The following is a 25,243-nucleotide window of genomic DNA, read 5'->3' on the forward strand; positions in this document are numbered from 1 at the left end:
GGAAAGCAGAACTTCATCTAGGTTGGTTATTGTCACTGCCTTCCCAACAAAATGAGTTTAGGTTGAAGGGGAGAACCTTGAGCTTACATGTGTAACAAAACAATGCAGAGAACTGGAGAGCCAAAGGATTACTCACCAAGCTGAAATTGAGATAAATTAAATACATTTTCCATTTCACTGTTCTAAAACCTGTAACAGACTTGGCCCTCTTGCCTTGGAGACTGATCCAGAGCAGTTCCTCCTTCCCTGATTTACTGAATTTGCTTTGAAACAGATTAGTGAGACAAAAATTAAAAATTCCTCCTTCCTTCTCCTCTCCTTTTATCTGATGAAAGGAATGTTTACCTTTGTATTCTTCCTTGTACAAACAAAATGATTTGAATAAAACTGCTAAGGGACCTGCCAGGAAAGGACTCATTTCCTTCTGTCTTTCTACCCAGAATTTTAATGGAGACACTCAAATAGGCACATAACAACCTACATAACTGCATTAATAGAACTTAAATATGATGGAGATAAGAAAATAAATAGCCATAAATACCTGCTTAATGCAGTGGTCCCCTAAAATAACTTGTGAAAGCAAAACATAAATAAAATGAAGAGTGGCTAAAAAAATTAATGAAAATCTACATGCAACACCAGGTTTTCTGCATTGTACAAATCACAACAATCCATCCCTAAAGGATGATTGATGCAAAAGACACCAAACATTTTCTCTGTCTTCCTTTATGAAAAACTCTAAAGCTTTAATTTCTGCATTTCAGGATGTGAAAGGCAAATATTCCTCTCAGATGAATGTCATGGATGTGATCAGTTCTGAAATAACACTGGAGTAAAGTTTGTTCTGAAAGTGAGGAAAAGCTGCTGATATTTAAGGAAGGATAGGAATTTCCTGCAAGGGAATCCAGAAATGGAGCCTAAAGATCTCTGCAGTGAACTGTCAAAAATCTCAGAGCATTCTGTGTCCAGCATCCCATAAGTCAAAGCTTTTTAAAAACATTTGCATTTAAAATTTCCACACATTAAATTTAAAAGCATTAACATTTCCGGAACAATGTGTAATTCTGATTTAAATGCAGACATGATGTATTGCAGAATTAAGCATTACTACAGACATTCATCTCTGTGAGGCAGCAAAATTAATGTATTGTAATTCCCAATTTGTCCCCAGAAGAGGAACACACTGCATTGGCTATGAAAATGTCTTTGCCTGTCAACTATAGAAAATATTTCACCGTAAGCAAAAGAACCAAAACAACCCCACGCCTCAAAAAATCACCTAGAAAAGCATCACACACTTTTATTTTGGATGCATTTGTTGCTCAAAATCCACAACTTTTGAATATGCCTAAGTTTTACCTCACACATTCCATAAGGGTTTTACGATGACTGTAACAGAAATAGCAACAGGCACAAAACCTGCCAGGACAAACCAAAGACAAGATGCCTCAGTAAAAAAAGCCTCAATAATCAGCTGTCCACGCATAAAGTATCTGCCATCTTTCATTTCTGAGGTTCACACTTGTAGAAAAGCCCATTTTGGACGGCAGCTCCCATTCATGGCTCTGTCAGGAGCATCTCCACAGGCACCTGAGGAACTCTCCCAGCCCACACCTCTGTTCAAGCCCCTCTCACTGCCACTGAGGTGAAAACCAGAAAGTTTTCAGAACTCCAGCATAATTCACAGGAAAGTCAACTGAGGAACCCAATGCTGTCATTGTCTGGGCCAACAAGAAGGATTTCAAAGCAGCACCTGCCCTGTTCTGCTCTGTTTAGGATGCCAAGCAGCAGAAACCTCTCTCGTTCCTGATGTCACACTGCTGCAGCAAAGGTGACAGTCTTTAACCAAATGTGAAGTCCTTGTTCTCAGCCTCATGACTGGCAAGATGTGTGGGCAGGAATCCTGAAATTCAGCAGCTCCAGAAATAAAAGTTGCATCACTCACAGGTTTAGAATTGGAAGAAATAATCAGCTTCTGAGTGTATGGATCCCTCATTTGTGCAGGGCAGCAACAACAGCTGCAGCATCCCCGTTAGTCACTTGTGGTAAATTCTCATCCTCATGTTAGCTGCTCACACAAATCAGGTGAACAATTACACACACGGGTCCAACTTTTGGCTTTCTCTTTTTCAAAGCAATTTCTCATTGGAAGAAGCACATTCTGGTGGTCTGTGTCTAGAGACAATCCTGATATAAAACACACAAATGAGAAGGAAAATCCCAGAGAGGGTGGTGTTTAACCAGCTCAGTGTTTAGGCTGGCATTGAGGGCATCAGGCGATGGTCCTGTTGCACATTCTGGTGGTCTGTGTCTAGAGACAATCCTGATATAAAACACACAAACGTGTCATCTCCATCTGAAAAGGAAAACCCTAGAGAAGGTGGTGTTTAACCAGCTCAGGGTTTAGGCTGGCACTGAGGGTATCGGGTGATGGTCCCATTGCCACACACACCCAGCTGATGCTGGCTCAAGTCTCCCTCTCTGCACCTTCACCCCCAAGGGCTGGTTGCACAATTCCCACCATCTCCACAGTGGCTCTCCTGAGTTCAGAGCCCTTTTGGCAGCCTCCTGCTCCACAGCTACCAGCTCAGAAAGATGGCATCAATCACAGGATGATCTGCTCAAAATAAATGAAAACTCTGCCTAACATTTCTTCTCTTCAATTCGAGAGGGTTTTTGGCTCAGTATCTTCCTCTGGCACCTTTTTGTTGATCTCTGTCCTTTTCATCCTCCTCAGTTTGTCCTTGAATTCAGTTGATGCCTCTTCGTTTTCTGAATGACAAATAGGCCACTGCAACCTGGGGCAGGAATTTCTTCAGATTTATTTATGCAACTGTTTAGGATCTACTGTACTCTGAATAAATATTAATACACAGTTTAAATATAAAAATCTAAATACATACTAAAAATGCAGACTATGAAACAGCAGTCAAATAAAATAATCCATTTATAAAGGCCCATGTTTATATTTATTACTGTCTCAAAAAAAACCAAAAAAAACAAACAACCTCAAAACAGAACCTCAAAACTGCACTAAGAAATCAGGAAAAATGTACTATTCCTAAACTGAATATTCTGGCAGGGAACAACAGGTTTGAAGGAGAAAATGTTGACTGGAGGCAGAGCACCAAAGGGAGCTGGCTCCTTTCTGTACATCAGCCCTCTAAGGGGACAGAATGTGCAGACTTTTGAAACCTGCTGATTTCCTTCCCTGGAAAGCATCACTGTTTTGAAGGACACAATCTTACTCTGTGAAAATAAATAAGAAATCATGATTTTGTAGCACATTTTTACTAACACAAAGATCAGGGAACTAGCAGAGAGATTGTTTCTTGGATACCTTGAGGTGGTAGTTTTGACAAATGCCTTCTGATGCACTTGTGAGACAGAGATTTTGGCTTTCCTCACACACAGCCCTAATTACCACATTAATGAAGGCTATGGCTATAAAGGAATAGCAGGGCTGTCTCTGCTAAACCTCCTTGAAACTCAGGCACAGAAAAACAAACATTGCCTCCCATATAAATGGCTGCTTTAGGAGCCATTACTGATTAATCCTGCGTATTCCCTCAGCCTCTGATGCCAGAGATGCCAAAGAAACCTTATCACAAGGGTTTGTTTGCACAGAGTAATCCACTAAGTATCCCACACAATACTCAGGTAGAGCAGGTAGGAATTAATTGGTACCTTTCCCACCCACCCCCCCAGAATTTCTGATGCTGAAACTGTTTTTCCCTTCATTGAACCAGCTTGGCCTAGACTGCCTTGTCCCGCAGTGACATGTATATTGAATACAAATCAGACAGCAGAGCTTTAAATCTGTGTTGCAGCTCTCATTTCCAATTCGAGAACTGTACTATAATCATAAGCTTCTGGTGGATGAAAGGAAATCAGCTCTCTGAATATTAGCTAATGCCACATTTGCAAGTCCTGAAGAGATCTGTGCTGTTTAAAAAAAAAAAAAAAAAAAAGTAAAAAAAAAAAAATAGATCATTTCTGGTGAACCTATATATATGAATCGCTTTGTACTGCTGGAGTGATAGAAGCGATGCCTGTGCTGGGATTAAACCCTTTTCATCATAAAACCTCATCTGGTTCCGAGTCCAAGTCCATCAAACCTTTTCCCTTTAAAGTCCCGCCTTTGATTCTACATCAATTTATTCAAACCGCAGCTGGGTGGCTGAAAACGAAAGGACAGCATCATTTAAACCAACCATGTTCCTAACTTGAAAGAAGGACTATAATTAAAAAAATGGGCATAAAAGAATGGAAATGGGATAATATTTTTTAATGGTAGTTCAAAGGCCGACAGATGTCAGAGCCTTTGAAGATGTCAGTACACTGAGCAAGGAGTTGCCATTAAATAGTTTGCCTGAGAGGTGAAGCAGCTTTTTAATGACTGAAAAAGCCCTTGCAGACACATCCTTGTGTTTTTAATTTGTCAGAGTTTCTGCAGTATTTTCTGATTAATGACACATGATTATAACTGCATAGCACACATATTTTTATACTTTGTTAAATGAATACTTTATTCCACATTCCTTCGGTGCCAGATAAAAACAGGAAAGCTTTACTACAGAGTCTAAAACTATTCAGATTGCTCAAATATTTATGGTAATTTGAGGGGATTGGCCAGATCCAGAGCTTCTATGTGTTGCTACCTTTTGTTCTTTAATGGAGCTATTACTACTGCCACCACAATGTGCATGCATTAAATGAGCATGTGACCCAGTAATGCATTGTGCCCTTCTTGTGCCCTAAACAATCAGAGCTTTCATAATTCACTGATGAACAAAGTCATCAAATCAAAATAACATTTAGAAAAATCCTTGGGTTGATCCTGAACAATACAAACAATGGCTGCCAATGCATTGTAAGTGGAAAATAACTTTTCCAAGGGAAAAAGCATATTGCTAGGAAACATCATGTTCAGAAGAAAAACACCAATATTTAGAAATGCAGATAAAATCCCCATCTTGGGCTGAAAAGATGCTCCTGCAACATCCTTCATCTCTCTCTTAACATATGCAAATTTTTTGTATTTTCCTCACAAATGGAAAATGTAGTAGAGTGAAACACAGGGAAAATTTCTTTTGCTGCCAGGAAAAAGCTCTCCCATCACTACAACAGCTTTCTGTGGAAGCCTGCCAAGCTGAGCAGGTACAGCCCAGGGACAGGTACAGGAAAAGCCAGCACGGTGTGCCCTACCTTGTATCACACCTCAGAGCATCACCCACATGAGAACACAGTCATTACAAGGGAATTTGATTAATGTGCTGCTCCTTCTGCTCTTCCAGCCTACATTCAGCTTGTAATTGGATCATAAATAGAAATGTGATGGACTCAGCTGAAAGCCTGCAGAGATTGGAGGTGCTGGAGCAGAGCTTTGCGAAATGAGTTGCTGTTCTGCCCTGAATATTGACAGGATTTCATGAGTAGGAGCATTTGGCTCGTTGAAATCCATATCCATCAGGAATGTCTGTGTAACTCTGCCCTCGGGAGCCTCCTGGACACTCAGTGCTCCATGGATCTGCAGCCCTGAGCCAGGGCTGCTCTGCTGCCTGTCCCAAACGCTGCTCAGTTATCCTGCTGCAAAAGCAAGCACTGCAAAGTTGGAAAAGGAAAAGAACATGGCTGCAGAGAGAAAAAACATAGTTCTGGAATGGAATTCCCCCACATGAATTTATTGAATGGAAACAGAACCCTGATAGGAAGAAATGGTGAAGTTAGGATTCCACTATGACGAACACGGAGAATTGGACAACTCTCAGCACAGACAATTGTAACCCCATTTCCAGCCTTCCTCCTTGAGTCATTGCACAGTTACCTTCAAAGACAGTTTTAAAAAAAGCAAAACAAACCCTAACCTAGCACACATCATTAGACCACTTGGCTTTATCATGAATCTCATGTAGATTTGAAAACTCACTAATTAATGTTACATTACACACTTCTGCCACTTTTCCTAGAAAACAAACAGCACGTGGGAGCAGGCAGGAAGCTGCTGAGCAGGATGGGATGGAGCAGCCCCTGGAACACCCCTCAATCCAGAGCAGAGCTCACTCCCTCCCTCTTCCATCCCCACCTCAGGGGTTGGACAGGTCCTGGATACCTGGTGGCGGGACAGGGACATGCTCTGGATGGAAGAAAGCAAAGGAACAAGATCTACACATCCAAAAGGTCCTTGGTGTCATTGCTCTACAGAAAATCTGTTCAAAATTCAGTTATTATGTTGGCACTGTGGTAAAAATAGCAGAATAAAGTGTTGAATTTCAAGCAGTTACAGCTGAGCTGCAATGAAACTTTAGAGAACAAAGAAAAGGCACTTCTCTAAGCTGTGGGACTTCCTACAGAATTCCAAATTAATTACACAAACTAAAGAAATGTTACTCACAAAAGATGCATCAAAATTCTGAATAAACATCATAAAGTTCTTCTAAAATGCGAAATATCAGAAATATCAGACATCATGAAAATAATGTTTTGCTACAAGCCCCATACAAGCAGACAAAGCTGAGCCATTCAGACTCTATCCATTAGAGGGCAATAATACATATACACACACTCAGACACATATATACACACAAACACACTCCCTCATGTATCCCAAACTGATTTCAGCAGGAAAAAATAAATATTTTCTGTCTAACATTACCAATGGTATATTGACAGCTTGGGTCCTCCTCCCTCCACTCCCCAACAACACCATCCAACAGATAAAAGGAACAAAAACAAATTATTCTTTAAATTTGCTTTCCCATGAGGAAATCCCTGCTTCAGAAGGCTTCCAGTCAGTTATTACCAAACTTGAGTACCAAACTGAAGAACCAGCGTGTCTGGAAGCATGGCAATCATTACACGGCTCCCAAACTTTGAACAGACAAAAATGTTCTTCACATGCTCATCTCCCACCTCAGACAAACACTTTTCCCTTTCCTTACAGTGCCACAAGAAGCTTTGACAGCAGCAGCCACTGCAGGCATGGCAAGGGGCCAGCACTCTTCAGCCGTCTCTTAGAGCCACAGACAAATCATGCAAGGGCATTTTTGGATGTGTTTTGATGTGATTTTTATTAGAGGCACTCAAAGGAGGCAGCTCGTGTGCTGTGTCTTCTGCTCTCCTGCTCCAACCACACCAACCCAGAGAGAAACCAGCTGATAAACCTTGTTTATCTCAGGTCCCCAACCTTCTGCTGCCCCCACTTGCAGCATCCCACAAGCACAATTATGGTACTGGCTCTCAGGGACAGCAAGTGTCTGTTGTTCCATGTTCTCACTAACACAACACGGACTCAGCCCCCCGAGAGGATTCCAGCAATACAAATAATTACCAGCAGCCCCTAAACTACTGCTTGTCAACATCTCATTAGTTACAGGACTGCTGGAGTTCACAGGGACACACAGGCAGCTGCGTCAGTCACTTAATGACCAGTAATTCCTGTGAGCATCCACACTCCATTGATTTGTGTTTGGGGAGGCATTTTTTCCCTTCTGTTTGTTTGTGAGCTTTTTGCTTGTTTCTGTTTTGTTTGGGTTTTTTAAAAAACATATTACTCTGCAACTGGCAGTCCCTACTCCCTTAAAAACAGCACTTCAGGTAACAATGTCATCTATCAGCTTATTGTTTTCATCAGCTGCTGAATAAATATTAATTTAATATTAAACTAGAGGTTAAATTGAAGATCTGAATTTCATAAGACCCAAGATGAAGATGTAGAGTAACACACTGCTACCCCAGCCAGGACACAGGTGCCCTCCAACCCAGAAATCCCTAAGGATACCAAACACAGCAGCTTCCTTCAAATCTGCCAGTGTACTCTGTGTTTGCAGCAGCTGCCTTTCCAAAAAATCACTTTCTCCGCTGTTTCTCTTTTCTAAACTCATTTTACAGATGCCAACACAGCAGAAAGCGCAGTCTACAAAAGGACTCAAGCTGTCAGAGGTAACTTTAGAAGAATTGTATCACCTGTGTGGAAGATGGAGTTCACTCTTCGTGGGATTTTCAGATCTGTTTCAAGTGAAAACACTGTGTCAGAGGGTTTTGTCCCTTTTTTAAACCTTTTTTTCCCCTTAAACTACCTTAGTGATGATTTTATGAACTCTGAAGAACAAGTCTAAAACCTGAAAATGGAATATTCATGACCAGGACAATATTTGAGGGGTCAAAAGTAAAGTTTTCTTATTTGTGTTATTTCAGGAGGACTTTCAGACACATGAATACAAATGACTCTGAGATATGTAATTGCAGTTTGAAATATATTGTTTTCTCCATGAAACAGAAATCTACAGCACCCCTGACATCGATTCCTGTCATTTTGTCATGATAAACACTCAGGTATTAAGTACCTTCCACATCATGCACCCAGGCATGATTCCAATTAGTGCTGAATAGAAGACAAAATGTCACCTTAATAAGCTTCAATTTGCAGAGGCTTTGAACACTGGATGATATCATCACTTTGCCAATCATTTCTTGTACTTTGGCTGCCTTTTTTCCATCTCACCCTCCCTGTCAAAAGGAAGTCTTTCAAATCCACAGAAAGGGAAGACATGAACAACGTCAGTCATTGGTGTGACTGAGCTAAAAGATCCAAAAATGACTCCCCAATACATCAACAGAGAACTATGATGTGCACGATATTCCCTCAAAGCTAATTTGCTGCCAACATGTAGAGTAATTGAGGGAAAAAAGTCTACTTTAAAGTCATACTGTGAAAAATATTTTCTTGCATGAAATCAACACTAAAGACCTTAAATCACTGTCACAGTCTGTGCCACTCATTCAAATGAAGAAACAGTTTTTGTTCAGGTAAGGTGACAATCATTTCTTCAAAGGTGACTGGGCTGAGCTCCGTACTGAAAATAATCACTGTGCTTTAAAAGAATGGAGTTTATTTCTAGTTTGTTTCTTAAGAAAAATATTTTCAAAAGGAAAAAGGAAAATTGTAGAGCAGGTATGCACAGTTCTGCGAGCTGAAATGTCGGAGGCCAGCACAAGCCCACAGCCCTCAGCTGAGGACTCACGATGTTTTCTCTATCTGGAATGTCCCCAAGTGCAGAACCTAAAATCCCTGCTCTTATCTAGGTGTGAGGGAAAACAGAAACACCAAATGGCAGCAGAACAGACAAGAGATAATGAATCAGGATGGGAAGTGTGGAGCGATACCAAGGCTCACATGGGCTCTGCAGGGCTGTGCCAGGGCAGCTGCAGAGGTGGGGATGGGAATGGGCTCTGCTGAGCTGGGTCCCTGCAGGAGATGCTCCCAGAGCACACAGGCAGTGCCCCACGGGTTGCACCACCCAGGTCCAGCAGATTCCTGGCACTGCACTGCGCTGTCCCATCTCCCTGGCTTGCACATCCCACAGAACCCGGTCAGGAGCCCTTTGCTGGCACCTCTTTGTCACCAATGGCTCAGAACTGGCAGGGGACACCCCCAGCCCACCTTGTGTGGGATGAGGTGTGCCCAGAGTCCATGCTCTGGTGGGAAAGGATTAGGTCAGGGATATTTCCAGCAGATTCCTGGCACTGCACTGCACTGTCCCATCTCCCTGGCTTGCACATCCCACAGAACCCAGCCAGGAGCCCTTTGCTGGCACATCTTTGTCACCAATGGCTCAGAAGTGGCAGGGGACACCCCCAGCCCTCCCTGTGTGGGATGAGGTGTGCCCAGAGTCCATGCTCTGGTGGGAAAGGGGCTGGAGCAGCTCACAAGGGCTGGAGCTGGGAGCACACACCAGGGATGGCACCGGGGTGGGAGCAGGGCTGGAGCTGTGCACAGCATTTGGCTGCCCCTCCATGGGATGGGACAGCAAATTCCACACTTCTGAGGCTGCAATGACTTGGAGGAGGTGCTGGAGAGGCCGGGGTTGGGCCAGTGGGGAAACAGCTGCAGAGATTTTAGTGGTGAAACACTCGAGGCTGTGTCTGTGCCAGCAGCATCATCCCAGCCCTGCAGGAACCCACCAAGGAGACCTGGGGCTTGTCCCCCTTGCAGCTCCTGTCTGGGAAACAGAGGAAAACCAGAGGAGGCTCCCATTTCTCTTCCAGGCTAAAGCAGCATGTGGAGGAACAGGCAGACAAGTGGTGGAGCACTCAGGGCAGTGCAATTTGCCATAAGCATCTCAGCTGCAATTTGTTACTGGTTTTCCACTTGAAGGTTCCTTTATAAGACTTTAATGTGGGAGCGTGCAGAGCTGTATGGATGGGCTCATATTTCTCAGCTGACATATCTTCAGCCAAAGTATGTCAGCTACAGGAGAAGGCAAGGCTTTGCACTGGCTCTGGGATTTCTTCTTCCCCCATCAGAAACCACATAAAAGAAAAACACAAATAAATCAGCTCTCCAAAATCGCTATTTATTACCTCATCATGAAACCATCTACTGGACCCTGCAGTGGTATTGAGTAATATCATTACTTAAACCATAAAGAGGTTGTATTTATTACTCAAAATTGGGAAAATTAGCATCCATATGGATCTTATTGTTTTACGAGCAGTATTGCTGCCAAAACAAGTGGTGTTAACATTCCAAACTACAGATTGTCACCATTTCTCACCCAGTGTCTCATTCTTTCACTTGGTATTTAAAATACCTTTGAATTGAGGAACTGAGCAGATCATAGAGTCTCTCCTATCAAGATATATATCACTTAACAGCCAGACTACTGTTCAAAACTTGATTTATGGTGGCAGTGAGTGAATGGAATTAACATCTGATGACCTAAGGAAGAGAGACTAAATTGATTTTGGATAATCTTCCTTTAGAGAAGGGATTAGAGAAAAAAAAAACACACTCTAAGAAATTTAACTACTTAATTTGCAATACATAGCACCTTAGTAGGTAATCACAGACAGGACACCCTAACCTACATCCCTGGAAAAATGATGGTGTAAAAACTCCATGAAATTAATTTCTAAGCACAGGAAGCACAAAAGGGTCACTGGGAAACAGCAAGCTGGATAAACCAGGGCAAGACAGGCTTCAATAAAGTGATTGTCTCCTGCAGTGGAAGGGGAGAAGTGTCAGAGTAATTTACGATTTTAGCAAGGTTTGATACAGACTTTGCAGGGTCTGTACAGTCAAACTGAAGGGACACAGACTGGAGGGATGAGCAGAGACCTCTCTCCAGTGTGAGCAGAGAACTCACAGGGTTTGAACAGGAGGAGCCAAGACTCAGCCAACAAGCGGCACTTGTCAAAGCTCAGACGGGGCTGACAGAGCTGAACACCTGCTCCAAAGCCCTGCAGGAGGGACACAGTGACTCTGTCACACTGTGGATGGCTTTTCCTGGGGAAGCAGCCAGTGTGCAGAGCAGGCTGCCATCCACAGGGACCTCAAACCCTGCAAGGTGAGGGATGGACCACCAGGACCTGCAGGGAGTTCACCAAGCCAGGTTTGCTCAGCCTGGAGAACCGAACACCAAAGAGAAATCAATCTGCTGTCTTCATAAGGAATTGTAGAGAAGACAGAGGCAGATTCTTCTTGAACCTACAGATCCAACTTTTAACAACAGATACTCCAGCTGCATATCCAGGAGAAGGGATTTCACACTGGATTGGTAAAGCACTGGAGCATTTGGCTCAAGAAGGCTGTGAAATCTCCACCAGAGCAGGTTTTTCAAAACTCAGCTGGACTTGGCCCTGAGCAACGTGATGTGGTTTTGAAGTCAGACCTGCTTTGAGCAGGAGGTTGGGCACGGTGACCTCCAGAGGTCCTTCCAACCCAAATTATTCTATGATGCTGTGAAAAAACTCCAGAATGAATGCTGGTCTCCCATTAGAGGATGTCCCTTCAGCACTCAGGGGAACCTTTGAAGTGGATGGCACTGCTGTTTTCCAAATTGCTGCACTTGTTCTATGGACTAGGAGAAGGCAACTTCCTTTTATTCAACAACTGTCTCAAACACATTACAAGGTAACACAAAAAAAGCAATTTTCAAAAGAACTAAAAACCATTACTAAAGTTGGGACCAAGCATTCCCTCCTCTGTGCAGCAGACATTTACTGAATTTGTTTAGTTGTAATATTTGGAACAATCCAATATCACAGAAACTACACTTTGAAGACTTGGACACAATTGGAAGTAATATCAAGAAGCAAATTCAAAGCCTGGTTTTGCTCTACACCAATTTTCACATAGAAAGCACAAGCTCCTTCAATCAAATCTAAGGATCAAGAGATGAATCAAATCAAAATAATGAGATTTTATTGTAAATCAATCATTTCTGCAGACTCACACAGCATTTTTGCCTCTCTGCTTAGAAATTACATTACACCACCTCAAATGCTGCAGTTACTACCTGTTTGTACATGCACCTGTTTGTACTTGATCATTTCTGATTTCAGGATTCCTTATTGTAACTTTAATGTGAGAAATGATTTCACACCACGCACAGCTTATTGTCTATTAGTGTTAATCATTCCTTGCAGCCATCACACACAAACCCTGCCTGCAAAGCCACACCTAGTGAATGTGTTAAAACCTGCCATAAAGATCCTTTACACCTCACTGACGAGTAAAACTGATCTCACTTCTATTCAGAGAAATTAATCTACGTTTATTAACATCTATGCAGGGAATAATAATTTCTTCCTAATCAGGGAGTGCTGGTATAAAATAAAATTATTGTCATATGATCTACACCCTGCCCCTAGATGAGTGACATTATACACTCCACCTTCAGCTGCCAACATTTAAAATGAAACAAAAAAGAATATAAAAACACTGGTTGCAATGTTATAATAATTACCAGATATATTCAATTGCATATTGTAGAAACAGAAAGTCCATTTTGCTGAAAAGAACTCCATCTCAGACTCAGAGCTCATATTATGTGATGAGCTAGTTTCTATGGCAACTGCTTTCTCTTTTACATACACTGTAGACAGCACAAAATGTCTGTTGTCTCCTAAGTTAACTTAACATTTTTAATCAGCAGATGACAATTTGTGCACTATTATGTATGCCTTCCAAAAATGTCTTTTAAGTATTTCAAGTGCTGGGCTGACTGAAGTATAAAAGGAAAGAGTCAAGTCACACCTCCCGCCCCAAATTCCTCGCAATCCAACTTCAGTTCTAATGAGGAGAGTGAGAGGCAAGGAAAAACAGTGGAGACATCAGAGGTGATCTCCCACTATGGCACAAGGACACTCTGAAGGGTGCACGAGGTGAGGAAGTGCCAGATGTTCACAGCTGGACCAACAGGTGTTGGAGAGGAGTCCCAGCCCAGCAGCTCCATCAGAGTGGGACACAGGAACACAAATGTGCCAGGGTGGGATCACCTGAGCAGGGACAGGGATGTGCTCAGGAGACCCAGCCCCTGATGGAGAGAACACTGAGCCTGCCCTGCCTGCTCCAGTACAGAGCAAAGGCTCATTTTTAACTCTTATCTCAAAGATTATCCCAATGCTGCAGCCCAAACCCTTCCCACAGCTCCCCTGCATTCACTCAAGTGAAAACTAGCCCTGTGGGTTCACAGTATTTGAGTATTTCCACAAGGAACTCTTGAATTTGACCATTTCACAGCAATGCTGTGAGTGAAAGCCCAGTGTGAACATCTCCCTGGGACGCAGCACCAGATCCCTGATTTCAGCAGATATTCCCCATCAATGGGATCCACGGCAGCCCTGAGTCAGCAGACTGTGAACAACAACCAAGGAAAACCACACAAGTGCTGCAACAAATATTTGGTGCTTTAAATACTTTACATCAACAGTCATGTTCACGATCCTGAGCTGAGTGGTGGTAAATTAAACATGCTGCAATATAGCCAAAAGCTTTTGTTTGGGAAAGGCTAAAAGGGAACGGCTGTCTGTCTACAGGAGTCTGACTGGCAGCCCAAGAGCCCCTCTCCAAGTAAAATACAACAAACAAATATTTAGATTGCAACTCCAGGATTCAGAGTGGCTGCAGAGAAAGCCTGCATTGCAAGCAGTGCATTTCTTCTCATGCCAAAGACATCTTCTGCTAAGAAAAGGAAAGGAAGTAAAAGAAAAAAAAGAGCAATATAATTTATTTACTCCAAATTGTAAACAGAAGTGACTTCAGTAGCACTGTCAGCATCTGAATGTTTCCCAGGCTACCTCTATCTGTACCCTCCAGATCCCCTCAAGCAAATTGCTTCCACTGATACTGGGAGAATAATCATGTGGGAAATGGCATCTGGAGATATTCAAACAATTACATGAAGCAGAAGAGTTGATCAGTGATTTACCTGTAGGTAACAATAGGTTCTTTCAAATCAAAGTTGAAGAGAGTCTCCCATTCTGAGAAAAATGCTCCCCAAAACCTTCTTATTAATTAGTGCAGTATTGCAAAGTGATTGTTGCAGCAGTATTTGCATAGGGGCAGAAACTGGGCATGAGTTGGGGATTTAGCTATCACTAAACAAGTAGGTAATGTCTCTACTGGGTTTTTTCCTGTATTTTCTCTTGTCAATAGTTGTCAGAGCTCTGCAGCAGACACACAGCAGCACAGCCACACTTCACAATTCATGGAGCCAAGATCAATGTCCTCTATTTCCACCACTTGGTTGATACACTAATTATCTACACAGAACCACAAACATATACCAAGAGCCTGCTGGAATGGAATAACTATCATTGCTGGAATGAAAATAGTGATTGCTACTGGTTTTTTATTTTAACTCCACAGCCTCAAATTAATTCAGACAAAGCACTAGCTGCAGAAAGATTGTTGATCCCAAGTGCAAAGAAAGAAATTTCCAAAGAGGAGCCAGAAAAGAATGGGATGTGCCGTACATGGGACACCAGGGGAGGAGCCGCTGATTTCTGAGAAGGGAAAGCAAACCTGCATGGTAAAGGCCAAGGGGATTATGGAAAGTCCACAAAGCAAGAGAGGAAAAAGGAAACAGATCCTTCAGCCATGGGATAACAGCTTATTAACTCTTCTTAGCACCTCCAGCCTGTTTGTCGGGGTTTTTTGTAACAAGCTCCACTCTCAATGTTTGCGTCCACACCGCTTCAGAACTACTCAAGGCTTTTCTTTCCCGACCAATAAGGGTTTCTTGAGAGCCCCAAGACACCCCAAAAGAGCAGTGATCTCTTAGAGTAGCCTCATTTTTGAGAGCACAGCCATTGCCTGTTAAAATTAAACACCGTGACATCAGTGACACGCGCGGGCAGAACGTGCCTGAGCGCTCCAGCTGCTCTTGACCCAATTACGACTGGATGAGCACAGTGGCCTGGCCAATTATCTCAGAACAGAACCTGGAAAGAGGATTCAGCTTCCTCATGGAAACTTTCTTTCCTCTCCTTCAGTGCCAAGCGCTGTATTTGATGTTACAGGGGTACATTTTATTTCTTCTTCTTGCCCAAAGGTCAACGGTGGAAGAAGGAGCAGGAAAATGATCCAACTCTGTACAGCAGCTGGAACATGGAAGTCTTTGAGCTGGTTGAGGGCACGTGGCAGATGCTGGGGAGAGAAGGACATTCAAAGGACAAAGGGGAAATATGAGGGCACATCTGGCACCGCAGACACTCGGCCCCTCCGCTTCAGTTATTAAAATTTCCTAACCTTGTTATTTCATTCCACCAAGCAAACTGGATATATATTTTGTGACCTGAAGTCTTGCTTCAGAAAATCACTGATTCCATAGCAAGACTGCTTCTATTAAAACAAAGAAAAGTCTCCACCATGCAAGGAGCTCCCTGTTTCGTGAACTGATAGATAAACTAAAATTACTTAGGGAAGTGCGGAATGTATGAGCAAACTTAACAATGCTCCTAAAGAAAATCCAGATATCTAAATTAAATAGAAGAAGTGATTCAAAACTTCCCATTTAAAAAAAAAACATAATCCTGTGTGATTAGCTGCTGTTTAAATAATAACAACATGATGGCAGTTCATAGAAAACACACAGGATTTAAAAGCCTACGAGAACACAGCATGGCATAAAAGCCTTTGTACTGCTTTGACTTTTATTGACCTACAAGTCAATTTACTCCTCCCCAAGCATTACAACCCCAGGTGAAAAAATCAGAGCAAGACTCCTAAAAATGGAGAAATCCAGGCGGAATGCAACCGTTACCCAGAAATTTATCATCAACACAAAAGGTGATACGCCTCAATCAAATTCCTTTCTTGGAAATATATTAGACTTACGCTTCACCAAGAAATAATATTGTTTTATATTTAATTAATATCTGGCATGGCACTCAAATCTTAATTTTTATATTCTAGTTGAGATTAAAGCCTTAATAAATTTATTTATATTTGAATAAAATCTAATTGTTTTGTATAGTGTCTTTCACACCTACGTGAAAGTAGAGACTTTGGATATGCAATAAAAAAAATAAATTAATCTTTACAGTATTAACAGAAATTGATCTGCAGTACTCAGTCATAGCTGTCTTCAAGAATATAGTGAGAAATACATATTTTAACCACATATATTAAGAAATACGTATCCGCTATTCTTTCATATGGAAAAGGATTTAAGAAAGACTTCCGGTGAATACCTTTAATAATGGTGCTTTCACATCATTCACCCAACACTGAGCAGATAGGTCCTTCAAACCAAGCTACTCATATGTGATTAACACTAATTATTATTTAAATTTTTCAAATAACCAACCCAGTAAATCCACTTTTCATTTCGCCAAGCAAAATGGCCTCCGCTCCTATTTCATCTCACCTTCGCTGCAACACAAAGCACTCCTAAAAATTACTGCTGTCAAAGACAGTTCCAATTTAACAGGTTTTTAAAATGCAGTGTTGTTAAACAGCCATTAAATGAGTGGGTTACCTTTGTTCAGAGCCTGATAAATGTTTCATAAAGGATATTGGCCGTTAGTCACATCAGATGTCCAAAACACGCATTTTTAGTAAACATATTCGAAGATTTAAAAAAAATATATAAAAAATCTGGGCTATAATTCCATAAGAAACACCAGTATTGTCTGTTGAGCTCAGTGCAAAGACAGAGGTGGATTTGAATACAAAGACCAGAGGAAGGAACGAAGAGCAATTTATTTTCCCAAATGGAAAAATCTGCGTCCTTGAAAGCTGGGAGAGTCTCACTAGAATTTAAACAAACAACAGCTCTTCTTGTCAAAGCAACTGCCTTTTCTTCCCTGATTTACATGTCATTCTCATGGCAGCAATGTTCAAATGACTGCACAGGGATATTCAAACTACAAAGAAAAGCTCTGTAAAAAGGCCAAACTCTGCTTTTCAGCCTGTTCAGATTCCCCCAATAGCTGTGAAAATTCCCAGCTTTCCACAGAGCACCTGTAGTAGCATTGTTGATCCCCCTGCAAACAGAAAGCACAATGAAACTTTGGGCTCCAACCTTTGCCAGAAAGGACCCCCAAGAGCACAAACCAGAGCTGGACTTAGAGACGTCTCCCAATTCTCAGGATTTGCTAAAGAGAGTCCCTTTCTTTTTCTATCCAGTGTTACAGAGCAACAGGGGAACTGGGATGGGCAGTGGTGTGTAGACAGAATAATTCTATATTTTTGTTCATTCCAAAACTGCCTTCTTTTAACATGGGAGTTACAGCTCTGCCTTTGTCCGCAAAAAATATAACAACGGCAGAAATGCAGGTGAGAGGAGGCTACAGTTCTGAAAAGACACTCGCATACAGATCCAGAGCTGAGATGAATCTATCTTGGGCCAAAAAGAAAAAATGCAAAGATAAAAACCAATCCCTTGAACCATTTAAGGCTTTGTTCGCTCTTACAATGCAGCGGAAAATAAAAGGCGAGGTTTAATTTTTTTTTCAGAGGCCACCTGAGTATCCCCTGCCCAAGTGTTCTCACAAAGTATATCCCGTTTTCATTGGAAAGCCACAATGGTGGAAATGGAGAAATAAGTCCTGGCTTTGCAATATGCCTCTCAACCTCCCCCAATAAGCCGTTTGCTTCCTAATGGACTTCCTTAAGCCAGATTTCGATAGTCTGAGCCGTACAAAGTAAAAAATGAATTGATTTCAAAAGTCAGTTTACAATTCAGTTTCATTTAGCTCCATTGGAGGTGTTAGTAAGAGCCACAGCCTACCAGTCTACAGGAAAGTAGAGTGAAAATGCCTCTTAGTCTGAGCCTAACATCTCCTCGGGAAGGTGATGGTGCGCGGAAAACGTGTCACTAAAGATGCTTTACCAAAATGTCCAGTTTGGGTATAAAATAATCCGTGCGTAATAAGCAATTCTAACGCTGATCAGGAAAGATTATTTTCTGTAAACTCTTTAAACTAGAAAATCACCTTAGTTTTTAGAATATTGCCATTGCAGGCCTTTGTAATAAAGGGTCTTAGGAAAATATACCACGCCGCCCTTACAAAATACATTGAAAAAAAGGCAGGAAGATGGTTTTTGAAGTGAAAACTCATAAAGATCATTTTCCATGCTGACAGTGTGCATTTCATCCAGAAGTTTGAAGAGTCAAATGCTACCTCAGCTGGGGGTTATTCTGCCAAATGGCTTCCAACAGTGACCACAGAGATGGAGGATGGGAGGGGTACGTGTGTGTAGGAAAATAAACCTGATGGTAAGCGACCCCAAACCCACATCATCTTATCAAACATCCGACACACGGAACCAAACGCACAATGCAAATCTAGAATACAAAAACTGAAACAAAAAAGACATGAACAAAAGGAAATAAAGCCATTTGTGAGTTACCTGCAGAGATTTAAAACAAAAAAAAGCACACGAACGAAGCAGATATAATTCACATGGATTTGCCCAGGAAGAAGAAAAGGAGGGGTGAGTGTGAGGGCTGGGGGGGAAAAAGAACAGATACCTTTTTTTCTTAAACAAATCCATCATGAAAGAAAATGAGACAAGATTATAAATAGGCCGAGTTATAGCGCACCATGGGATTTTTAATCTGGCTACCTGTGGTTTTTGCAGTTAAAGCCCTATTCAGCAGTAGGAAGGGAGGGGGGAAAGCGGAAAAAGAAAAAAAGAAAAAAAAAGAAAATCGAAATCACGTTTATGTGCCAGTTTCGCAAATGCTCCCCCAGCGAGCACCACCAACAATGCTGGCAAACAGGAAACACTCATTATCAGCAATTTCTAATAAGCGGGCGCCTTTCAAGCATTATTGATCGTTACCTGGCCGTCTCGCTTCCTGCAGTCCTGAGTTTGGCTCTCGTGCTCTGCCATGGCAGCGCGAAGCTGCTTCTCCAGTTTCTCCATCTCCCGTTGATGGTCTCGGACCAGGCATTCGTGCGCTGTGTTGTGCTGCTGGAATAGGTGCGTCTTCTCCTGTTCATGCTCCAGCTTCAGCTCCACTATCTGATTGGACAGGGAGGAGTACAGTTCATCAATAGAACATCCTTGTCGTCATGACAACTCGTCTACAGCTTAATTTCCCCCTTAATTTCATCAAGTTGGCAATTTTATTTTTACGTCACTATTACCTCACCTCTTAAAAAGCCACCGTTAGCGTGACAGAATTCCTCCAGACAATCCCAACAATGGAGACAACCGAGCAAATCCAGCGCATCCTTACCCAATTTGTTGGTACAAATGTCGGAAGCGTACGAAAAAATAATATTAAAAAAAAAAAAAAAAAAAAGAAAAGGGGAGGCATTGTCGCATTGTGTGGCGGGTGCCCCCGTATCCCGCTGCTGCTCCTCACTCAGCAGGACTGAGGATCCTAAATGGTTAATAGGCAGCCTGCTCGCCCCTTCGCTTAAGTATACACACACACAACCCCCCACCCCAGCAATTAAAGCTTTGCAAGAATTCTTTATGATTTCCAAAGCAAACGCTCTTCCTGCGATATTCCTCAACGCTGGCGCATAGAGTTGTCTTTTTTTTTTTTCCCCTTAAATAAAAAAAAAAAAAGAGCAAGAAAATTATAAAAAAAACAAAGCTCTATTATCCCGTTGTCAGCTACGCTATCCCAACATAAACAGATGTATGTGTTCCAGAAGGGCACCTGCTGTGCCGCAAGCTTGCACCATGATTTCATAAGAAGCCCTCTATTCTCAGGAGCCGTTCCCAGTCCGCACCACACTGGATGCTGTGACCTTGGCCACTCTTAGCCTCTCCCTGCTTGCCTGAATGGCAGCCTGAGACCAAGGGCCTGGTTGCTGCAGCTTTGATATTAATCCTCCCGCCTGCGCACAAAGGCACCCTACCTGGCCTGCACACTGGAGCGGCCAGGCCGCCTTTGAAGCAGGTGATGAATAGGGACGGCAGGAAGCCGCTTCCCCACTGAACTCCGGGCCACACAGCTGCTAAGAACAGTCACTTGGATTTTTCTTCAGTTTTGGTGGATTTCGGAGAAGGAGGAAGGGGGGGAAGGAAGAAAAATAACAAAAAAAAAAAAAAAAGAAAAAAAAAAGAAAAAAAAAGGAGAAATCTCTTATCGTGAACATGGTGGGGTATTTTCAGCATGAGAAAGGAAAAAAAGAGCGGACGGGAGGAGCCGCTGTGTGAGCGCTGAGAGCGCCCGGCACCTTATCTTAAAGCTGTAGCATTCAATTCTGGAATCATATCAGCTGGTTGTTCGGCTTCCGCGGGGAAAATTTGAAGCTAAGTTAAAATAAATTTTTTAAAAAAGTGCATTTTCTCAAAGTGCAGATCAGCGTGTTGCAAGCTTAAAAGGGAAACGTGCCGTCCATGCTGTGGTTGGGAGCATCCTTCCACAAACGGAGCGAGGAGAAGAGCAGATGCAACACTGCACGGTTTAACGTATCTACATTATTTAATAACACTAAAGAGCTCATTAGGAGGTGCCTCAAGTCCCTGCAGGGGTTAACCCCTCACACTTTCCAGGCTGGGCCTGGCATCCTCACACCAAGTTCTTTACGCCAGGTTTTTGCCCAAGGTTTCTGTACAAACCTGGCTTCTCTTGGATGCTCACGGTGTCCATCCTGTGCCTAAGAGAAAAAGCTGTTGCTCCCTAAAATAACTGTAGAGCCTTTGCCTGATTTAGGAGAAAAAATGTTCAGTGTTCCTTCATAAATAAGACCTGACTAAAAAGTAATCGTGTCAACAGGAGAGGCCTTTCCCTTCAAACATTTTGCTGTCTTAATTATTGGGTTTTCAGCTGGTTGTTCCATGTAGGTCTGGGTTAAGGCAGTTTGCTGTGGAAAGCTTCAGTTATTGGAGATGTCACTTTTTTGCCAGAAGACAGGGCAGCAGGCAGGGAATGTGACCCAGAGGGAGCAGGGAACACATCCTGCTTCTCCAACTCTACACCTCTATCATACCAACCAAAGTAAATTGTTTTGTTTAGTAATCTCTTCACTTCCAGCATTTACAGACACAAAGATTTTAATTGAATAGGTGGAATGAGCTAAAGGTCCTTCAGTAGGAGGGGTGTTCCCTCAGCTCATCCATGGGAAGAGAAAGAGTGGTAGCATGAGGGGAGGTGCTTTACAAGAGGAAAATTTGTTGAAGAAAAATTTTAAACCCCTATTAATTTAAAGCTACGTATTCCACATGATGGATTTGGTTTGGTACTTTAAGATGTTTCTGGAAGGGAGCGGAGGCGGAGAAACAGGAGAGGAGAGAAAGGATGAGGACCAGAGCATTTTCATCCCTCAGAGGCCTCCACACCCATCTTCCCTAATGAATATTAGCAGGTATTCCACAATCCCAACCAACAAATAAAGAGCACAAAGTGACTGAGCAGCTATTCCCTGCCCTGGTGAGCACTCCCTGAAGCTCCTGCTCCCCTCAGAACTGCTGCCAAGCACTATGGCTTCCCTTCCACTCCTACCTCTCTCATTCTTGTACTTTTATTGGGTTGTTTTATTAAAGGAAAAAAAAAATTAACATATACCAAAAAACAGAAAGAGAAAATCCATGCTGCTTTTCAGCAACAACAGGACTTCATCACAGGAAACTGCATGAAAATTGTATTAATTCTTCACAAACCAGACAGATTCTGTCTCCTCTTTGAGGTAGAGAGAGCCTTTATGAATGATATAACAAAACCACCTCCTTCAAAAATTCTGTCATGTGGAGATCTTGCTGCATCCACCCCTTGATGCTGAGCACTTCATCAGATCACATTCAAGTGTCTGCTCCACTCCAGCACTTCAATGTCCAGGGACAGGCACTGCTAGGTGCTATACATTTCAGCCAGACAAGCAACACGACGCTCACAATGGGCATTAGGGGCGAGGCTGAAAGGAAACATTCATTAAATAATCGTGTGTGCCCTATTACCATAATCACAGGGCATTCATTGTGCCTTGGATGTTTCCTCATCTTGTTCTCTCAAAGATGAAAATCTCTCATTCCCTTCCCTGTGCATCTGCTCCTGTCTCCAGTTATGGCCTGGACACAAAATCAAGCAGGAATGTCTGTCTGACCTGAGAGAGCCTATCTTACCACTGCTGTTATAACACAAATATTTTAAAATTATGATCTCTTCTTAGCTGAATTCTTCATTTTTTGTTTCCACACAGCGTGACAGAACACCATTCAAGGCAACAGCCAACAGGTGATTTACTAAACTGTCATCAGAACTACACTATTTATTTTAAACTCTGCTTTTAATGACACTATTTCTTCTAAATTTAGATTTTAACCAAAATTTAAACTTCCTTATTCTTGCAGAGAAAAGGATGTTAAGAAGAAAACAAAACTTTTAACAAAGAGCTAAAAAAGATTAATGCAAGAATGGTGACAGTCTCTCAGTTGTTCACTCACACAAAAAGATGCCAAACAAACCTGGCAGCGTGGTTTGTGCCCAGGCCAGTGACAACTCAGCTGGTGAACACAGGCAGATGGAACTGCACTCACAAGGGGAGGTGCTTTAGGACAATTTGTTAAAACAAGACACAGTCTAATACAGAGCCAAGGTGAAATCCTGCTGCTGCTAGCACGCCTGAAGAACAAAGATTGACAATAAACAGCCCACTGATGGCAGGAGATGTTTTCAGAAGCCAAAGATTTGTAATTTAATCAACACCAGCAAATACCTTTTGAAAGTCTCTAATTTAGACAAGGCCTTCTACTACCCAGTTTTTGCTTTTACATCACATGCTAAGTTTAGGCTTTTCAATTTTAGAACAATTTCAACTTGTTCTCAAGAACAAGCACGCCTTTGAAATTCTTTTTAGAGTCCCCAAAGGAGGGAAAGGAAATTAGTTAGCTCACTACCTCTTTGAAAAATGTAACTGCTACAATAAATATTTGACACCAAAGTATGAAAATTCATGTAAATTTATGTCCGCAATTCCAGAAATATTTTAAGTAACACCTATATAAAATATGGTTTTGCAAGGCAGGATGATTTTACAAGCACTGTTTTGGCATGACTGAACTGAGGGCTGGAGAAGCCACCAATGTATTGCACGTGTCACTGAGCTAATTCACTCTGCAGCACACCTACAGCACGTCTGCTTTAAGCATTTCCATCCTAAAATAATTTAAGAGTTTGAAAATCAGGTTTTTACACGATTACCCTGCCCAGGCAGGGCACAGCACATGATCTGTCCCCAAAGAACAACTCCAGCAAAATGGAGCATTTTGTGTCTCCTAAGCCTATCAATAAACCTGCATGTTCCATGAGGATATGGGGATTACCCATCCCTGCAAATGCTGCTGCTAAAAGCAATCTGATCTAGCAGCCTGGAGGAGTGAGTGCTAATCATGTTGGGGTCTGGTTCAGCATAACTTTGGGCAGAAAAGGAACATTTTCACTGCAAGTTAAGGGAGAAAACCAGAACAGAGCATTGTTGCAGCAGGTAAATTAAATGGATTTTAATTTACACTTTTTTGGAGGGAGATTTTTCTGTAAGTTGAAACATAAAGTCTCCCAAGATATAAGGGGTGCAATGAGCCAAGGGCAAATGGGACAGTGAAAAATACATTACCACACGTGGGGTACTGTACATGACTTTCTATTTCAGTGCAGGCTGCAATAATTTAATTGGTATGACTGTGTTTTCTGTAATACTTACACCTTTTCACCAACCACTAATAATTCTTTTTCAACTGCAAACTAAGAATTGCAAGAAATTCTTTAAAAGAAACAAGCCAGTCTTTGGCCAAACTGCAGTTTGATTTATCCTCCCCTAAAATAATGCACCTGAATGGTCTCACTCTCACTACATAAAATTATATTCCCGATCTATACATTTTTACTCATAAAGGCTTTTTAGAATTTTAATATTTTTAAAGTATGAGCAGCACAAACTCCACCTCAATCATTCCATCTTCCCAAGCTTCTGGCATGAGTAAATTTGGTTTTAAATCACAGAACCACAGAATTGTTTGGGTTGGAATGGACCCTTAAAGCTCTTCTGATTCCAAGCCCCTGCCATGGGCAGGGACACCTTTCATTGTCCCAGCTTGCTCCAAGCCCTGTCCAACCTGGCATTGGGCACTTCAGGGATGAGGAGTCCACAATGTCTCTGGGCAACCTGCGCTAGGGCCTTACTACTCTTATAGCAGAGAATTTCTTCTTAATATCTAATCTAAACCTGCCTTCCATCAGCTCATGCCCATTGCTCCTTGTCCCATCACTACATGCCCTTGTGAAAAATCCCTCTCCAGCCCTCTTGTAACATTATACTGGAAATGGAGTTGCATCCCATGATTAAATCCAACTTGGTGCCACGATGAACATCAGGAGGTTCCTCCCCTTCCCTTCCCTCCCCAGCCCACCCACACCACCAAACCCATCGCGGGCTGCAAAGAGAAATATTCCTTTCCAACTAACAGACCTTGAGCCACTGCAAACGCCTGTCTGCAGCAGAATTTGCTGTGTGCAGTCTTTGTTCAGGGATTCAGTTTATCCAAGGGCCTCCTCTGAACACAGAGCTGCCTTCCCAGCCTGGCTGTTTACCGCAGGCACCCGTTTGTGTTTCTGGAATCGCCTCCCTCTCCCTCCTCCCCTCAAAGTGGATTCTTTGACTACACAGGGAGCTCAGGCTTTCAACTCTGCATCACACACGACTCAGATGCCTGAAGGAGACCGTGCAAATACCCATCTGTCTGGTTAACAATTCTGTAAACAGCAATGGCACCATGAGAAGATTTCCACCCACTCTTCACTTGGAGGTTAAATTCGTCTCCTTTTCCCATTTGTGAGTTTTAGCTATAAAGCAAAAAGTTGATGTTGATTGAAGAAACTATTCCTCAGATATTCTGCACAAATGGTATTCATCTGTGTCTTAGGATGGTTCAAAGGAAACGTTTATGCATCCTAGATTAATTTATTAAATGAAATTTATGCAGCTTGTTGCCGATGACATGAAAAATTTAGAGCTTCTACTAACGTGCTCATTTGGCCTCCTTGCAAGAACA

The 25,243-nt window shown here is 42.2% G+C and overlaps 1 protein-coding gene across 1 annotated transcript in view; it reads right to left on the bottom strand.

The window, feature by feature from the left end:
- The window catches only part of CEP112 (centrosomal protein 112), a 165,830-nt gene that overhangs the window by 73,318 nt on the left and 67,269 nt on the right, over positions 1–25,243 (bottom strand). Inside the window, exon 20 of the mRNA XM_059485706.1 lies at positions 19,079–19,261. Within this exon, the coding sequence (XP_059341689.1) occupies positions 19,079–19,261 (183 nt within the window). The remainder of the gene's footprint in view (positions 1–19,078; positions 19,262–25,243) is intronic.

The sequence above is a fragment of the Ammospiza nelsoni genome, chromosome 19 (assembly GCF_027579445.1).
Source record: "Ammospiza nelsoni isolate bAmmNel1 chromosome 19, bAmmNel1.pri, whole genome shotgun sequence".
Taxonomy (NCBI): domain Eukaryota; kingdom Metazoa; phylum Chordata; class Aves; order Passeriformes; family Passerellidae; genus Ammospiza; species Ammospiza nelsoni.